Below are 6,174 nucleotides of genomic sequence, written 5' to 3'. Positions count from 1 at the left end.
GACATTGCAATTATAAAGTTTGACAATTGTTATGGTGAACATACTTAGAAGTGATGTTATATGAGTTCTATTTGAGTTGTTTACAGATATTTGAAACATTCATCTTGGTAAAAATATAATTAAATTGCGAACATTTTCGTGCCATGATTTTCTATGACTTTCGTGGATTAAACAAACATAGTATGCTGATCCACTCGCCTTAACTTTTCGTAATGAAGCACCATATCGAGCTGGTTCGCGTTGAATACCGCATAATTTTGAATTCTGAATTGTATACCAGCATTTGTTTGCCAGAATTTCAAAAATTAGGGAAACCAGTCGCAGAAGACGATTCATTTTCCACCACGAAAATGCGAGCTCTCACACAAGTTAAAAAAAAACGTTTTTTAATAGTCAAAACGTCGAATTGATGAATCATCCGCCTTACAGTCCTTAATTGGTACCCAATGATTTTTTCTTATTTTCGCAGATAAAAAATAAAATGCGAGGTCAACGTTGTTCTACACCTGGAGAAGCGGTTGATGAAAAAATACTACGACAATTAACTTACTTAATATAAGTAGTAACCATCGTATGATTTTATTTTTCTCATTCTACTACAAAAACAAAATGATATACAATGAAACTTTAATCGAAAAACGTACAACAAATATGTCACAAATAATTTATATTAATTGATAGTCGTAACAGAAACTTCTACTAATTTCAAAAACGCATTTAAAGACTATAAAGTAGTTCACTTAATCTAAAATACTAGACATAAACCATTTATTTACATATACAAATTTTTATAAATATATGGACAATATTTAAAATTGGCTACAGAGACACAAAATTGTAGAGTTCTAATAGTTCTTCAATTGATTAGTAACAAAAAATAATAATATAAAATTCCCGAAACACTAATTATATACATGGTCACTTCACACTATAAGTACTAACCAGGTCCTGGTGTCGCGTTAATGCCTGATCTGAAAGAAAGATGAGAATTAACTACAACTTGATCATTTTGAATTGAGCAATCGATCAATAAGTCATCGGTGTGACAAAAAAGTTTTAAATCTAACTTCGTTTAATTACTCGATATAGTTTCCTGGTACTTATCAACAGTTGAAAACTATCCCAAACTTAGCAGCGTTGATTCCTTGATTTTTTGATTCTAAAAGCTCATCTTCTTCTGGGTGGACGTAAAGGACATCTCACATCTACATGTTTTGTACTTCCCATTTATCACACATAGAAGGGACTTACAGTTCAACGACGGAGGCTACCTTTAACTGTATGCATTAAACTGGTTGAACGTCGAATTACCAATTTCAGATGGTTTGCTTTTACTACTCATGAATTTCTACTACGAATATTTTTTTACAACATAAAATAAACTTTTGCGAAAAAATGTTAATAGAGGAGAGATTAAGTGGATAACAAGCAAATGTTTTTGTACATATTTCACGATGCTGAACCGAGGAACCAAAAAATAAAAAAAAAATATTCAATTATTACAAAGTTCAACTGATTAGAAAACAATTAACCAAAAATTCATAAATTTACGTTCGTTTTGCAATCGAAGTCCTAAAATTATTTCAAATTTCCTTCAACTATTGCGAGGGATACTTAATAAGTAATCTATCAACAAAAAATTGTGATATAAGTATTTTTTCTACGGCCATGCGTAGTGCGGGAAAGTAAAATTATGCACATTTTCACCTTATTAGATAGTTTTTTACTTCGGAGGTTATAACTATTGTCACTACAGGTTAATAAATATTCACGAAAAAGTCCATCAAATAAAATTTGAACCTTTTCTAGCTTCTTGTAGCATTTTTAATTTTTTGAAAATATAAAGATATTTTTTATATAACCATTTACATTCAAAGGAGTGTCACAAAACAACTATCAAACCACCCGGGTTTGATAGCAGTTGCTATGACAACCCAGGCGTGTAATTGTTACTAAAACGTCAAAGTTGTTCAAAAAGTCTTGGAAGTGACCGAATAAGTACAATCTACTTCTAAATTAAACCACATTAAAACAAATAACTCCACCGGACCGGCAATTATTACTAGTCTACGGAATGCAACAAATTGTGTTTTCAATATTTATGATACTTAGTTGTATATACGGTCGTAGAAAAAATAATGTTCCTAACTAATGCGTAAAGTGTCTTTCCGCACTTGACCGCTTGCCCGAACTCCGCTCCGCGTCGTTCGGGACAACTACAGTCGCGTGCGGGAAAGTATCACTTTCCGTATGAAAAATAACTATTTTAGAACGCCATGTTTTCAAATTTTCTATTGCAAAGGACACTTGAATCTCGAATAAAACTTTTTATGCAATGGTATAGGTTTTGTAACTTTTGTATTCTTATTTGAACTATTTTGTATTTACGTTTATTGTGCTGGACCCTTCAGTTCGCGTCACGGAAAATACTTGTGATTTCTTTTTATTTTTGGGGTCTACAAAACACGTGTTTAACAAATTTTTAACCAGTTAATCTTGTTAGTAGAAGTCTATTATAATGTCATTATATGTTTCGTCTATGAAAATTTTTCCGAGGAAGTTTAGTTTATTTTTTAAAAAAATATTCGTGGTAAAAATCCGTTAATAACTCACGGCTAATTTTACTGCACTACAGCGTCAACCGAAATGCTCAGGCAAACACTTTCATATGATATTTTCGAGATTTCTATTATAAAATTTTTGTTAGAGCTTTTTAACCACAATTTGTTATGGTTTAAGGCGTAACTACCTCGTTTTAAAGTTCCAATCATTGACCATAATAGGTGCTCATACGAACTGTTTAATGCTCAACTAAGGTTGATTTTCTTGGTGAATAATCATCATAATATTTTCCGAGTCAATCCTCGGCCTCAAAAGTATTTTTCCACTCAACCACTAACCACACACACTAATTTTTTTCTCGTTGTTAAATAGCTATCGGATTGTTAACAAACAAATTGCTGGAGAGAATGACCTCAGGGGTAGTTTCTAAGGTTTAATTAAAAAAAATTTTTTTGAAAATGCGAGTTGTAGTGACCACTATATTTCAGACCGGGGACTTATTGATCGATAGTGTCAATTGATAAATAACTTGTGCCATGTAAGTTTGAGAAGGAAATCATTTTTGAGTGCTTCAAGAATAGACAGAGTCTATTCTTTGTTCTCTTAAAATAGGATTTTATAATCTTAACATCAATAGAAGTCGCCGCCCAGAAGATATTCAAGAACTACTGACAATTCACAAAACATTAAGCTAATATATTCTATTTATTCTTTTCTTCAATCTTCTTCCATTGATTGACCTTGTAAGGTTTGGATTACGTAAGGGAAGGCTTCATACTATGGTTACTCTACATTAATTTATTTTTATGTGGCAAGATTCTACTTCTAAAGTATTAATGATGCAGTTAATAGATTATACTGATATCTATTGAGTATTTCCAAGTTATGTTGATACGGTTATTCATTAATTACCTACCAATAATAAAAATATGAAACGTTAGTGTGGATTAACTGTCAGTTGGTAGTGCTTGGTTGATTTCAGCATAGTCGTCATACTCTTCACCTTCGACTTCCTCATAATCCTCACCTTCATCAGTAGGATCTTCTGTTTCAAAGTCCATGCTTATTGGAGGTGGTGGAGCAGGTCGAGGTATATCCTGAAATTAGTAACGCCAACACCCATGCGGTTAATGTTACAACACATATCGTTAAAACTATGTTATATGAGGCAGTTAGTATTATTTTCTAATAGAATGCACCTCATTATTAATCATACCTGTGACAACATTTTAGAGAATAGTTCAACAAAAGTAATTTGTTATGAAGACAAATATTTTAATGAAAATTACCATATTTATAAAAGATACACAATGAAATCGCTTGGTAACAGTGAATGTTTCAAATCTCAAGATGATGTTAATGTTATCTATTATAATGTTACACAGGATTGGGCTCGGATTTGTTAAGGTTAGACTATATTGTTCGTGCTTCACTTGGATGCCTGATGCACATTTTCTTACTTTTGTTTTCCACAATTTGGAAACTTAGTTAACAAGCTTTCAAATGTACTTTTAATAATTTCCAAACCCGAATGAAGTTTTTAACTTTTTTTGTTTCTGCTATTTCTTCAAAGCAATTTGTTGTGTCGTCTCCCAGAGTTTGGCATCGTTTTTCTTTAAAGAAAAGGCACCGACAGTACAGGCAATAATTGTAAATTGTCATTTTCCATTTCTGGAGTATTGTGCCAGTATAAATCACTCCAATGTTTTTTTGATTGAATTATTTCGACTATGTCATTTTTTTTTCTTCAATGATCCTCGGCCAAATCGCTCTGGATATTATACACTCACTTTGGTTTGACTCTCCGGCATCCTGTTTCATCGTCCTACTTTTAGGAAGCCTATCTGCTTTAGACTTAACCTCTACTTCTTAGTGTCCAAGTAACCAGCCGAGGTGAATTTAGTGTCAGGTATACAGGAGGGTATCTCACGACTTTTAAAAGATTAGGTTCTTTAAGAACATACCGGAATTTGTTACAAGCTTCTTATACAGCTCGGGGTTTTCCTGCTTAATTTATTTGCCGCTATTATATATGCATAGGTCTTTAAATTCAGCTTATAGATTATTATGAAATCAACAGTAGAGTTACGATATAAATTAATTGGACTCTCTAGATTGCTCGGGTAACCTTAATACGGAGCACCAAAGGTTTATTTAGGTTATTTTGTTTCGAAAGCCGGTTGATATTATTTCATTGGCTGAAACTTTGGTGATTATTTTTTGTTTATGATCAATCAAGCTATTAGTTTCATGTTTTTCTTTTAATCACCAAATCTAATAGATCTTTTTTGGATAATAGAAGCTATCCAGTAATGTGAACAATGAGAAAATAATTTTGTTTACGGGTCTCATTTCGAATTAGTTTAGGAAGTGATCGCATACGCACTTTGAAAGTTATCGTTAGCGGGTTGATGACTTCTCCCCCCTCGAACGACATGTTTAAAAATGCGCATGCGATCGGTTCCTAAACTGATTCGGAATCAGACCTGCGAACAAAGCTAATATTTAAAGTGTAATTGGAGGAATTAATGTAAGCAGAAGATGATCCTAAAATAATGGTAATTTGTTATTGGTTCCAATAATCACTTTGTTTACAAACCATTAGTTGCAGATATGATTAAACTGATTGTTATACGGGTGGTATGATTAAAAATGGAAAAGATAAAATCTTATACTATTTTTCCTAACAAAATTCAAAACAAAAAAGTTAATGACTCTGGATTGGTTACTTAAAAGTACCTAACATTTTTACGAGCTTACTTTTGGTGGTCTCCAGCCACATCCTGGTAACGGTAAACCATCGGTTCCTAAAGGACAAGGCGCATCTAATCCTGGTACTCCTTGATCTCCTTTATCACCTTTATCCCCTTTTCTCCCTCTTTTTCCAAATGGACCCTTGAGAAATGAATTAGTATTATCGGTTTCGAAGATTAAGTATATTCTTTGTGCGAATATTTAGGACAACGATACAAAGACAAATGGAAAATTTATCGTAAAAATAACGGTCTGTAGCTAATGAGAATTGTTGATATATATTTGATGTTTATAACATTTTTAATTATGATTATATACTTCATAATAAAATTAGCCAATAGAAATTACGAATTGGTCAGAGCGAATGGACAAGAGATTATATTCTGGTTCAGTATCTTCGGTCCAACAATGTTTGCTGCAATAGTAACTACCTCAAATTTATCAAAAAGTCATAAAATCCAAATGAATATCTTCGGAATAGCTTTAACATTAGAAATAAGCTAAGAACTTGGATATTTAACACAGAAAAGCGTTCGGAAGATATTTTTTCAAGAGTTAGTATATATTATATAATATTAATGAATACCAGTCTAGCCATCGAAATATATCGATTTCTATGTTCTCAACATAATACTTAAAAACCAATTTGTTCGCTACATCTCGTTACTAGTGAAATAATCGATTATTTTTGTAAGTGTTGTGACATAACTGATTATTTTATTACTTACTGCATCACCCTTGTATCCTTTATCACCCTTGGGTCCCTAGAAACAGACAAAAGATTAATTACTGATATATTATTGCTTTCGAATCCGAAAATTTGAATTGAAATTTTTCTAATTATAGAACCAGAAAAAC

The 6,174-nt window shown here is 32.2% G+C and overlaps 1 protein-coding gene across 3 annotated transcripts in view; it reads right to left on the bottom strand.

Annotated features, from left to right (window-relative positions):
- Nucleotides 1-613: 613 nt before the first annotated feature.
- The window catches only part of LOC130441553 (collagen alpha chain CG42342-like), a 426,499-nt gene continuing 420,938 nt past the window's right edge, over nucleotides 614-6,174 (bottom strand). For all 3 annotated transcript variants that reach the window (XM_056775282.1, XM_056775280.1, XM_056775281.1), the window contains 4 exons: nucleotides 6,045-6,080; nucleotides 5,323-5,457; nucleotides 3,479-3,659; nucleotides 614-971 (listed from right to left, as the gene is read on the bottom strand). In XM_056775282.1, the coding sequence (XP_056631260.1) occupies nucleotides 3,510-3,659; nucleotides 5,323-5,457; nucleotides 6,045-6,080 (321 nt within the window). In that variant the 3' untranslated portion in view covers nucleotides 614-971; nucleotides 3,479-3,509. The remainder of the gene's footprint in view (nucleotides 972-3,478; nucleotides 3,660-5,322; nucleotides 5,458-6,044; nucleotides 6,081-6,174) is intronic.

The sequence above is a fragment of the Diorhabda sublineata genome, chromosome 3 (genome assembly GCF_026230105.1).
Source record: "Diorhabda sublineata isolate icDioSubl1.1 chromosome 3, icDioSubl1.1, whole genome shotgun sequence".
NCBI lineage: Eukaryota > Metazoa > Arthropoda > Insecta > Coleoptera > Chrysomelidae > Diorhabda > Diorhabda sublineata.
The sequence above is the reverse complement of the archived record's forward strand: the minus strand, read 5'-3'. Positions and strand labels throughout refer to the sequence as shown.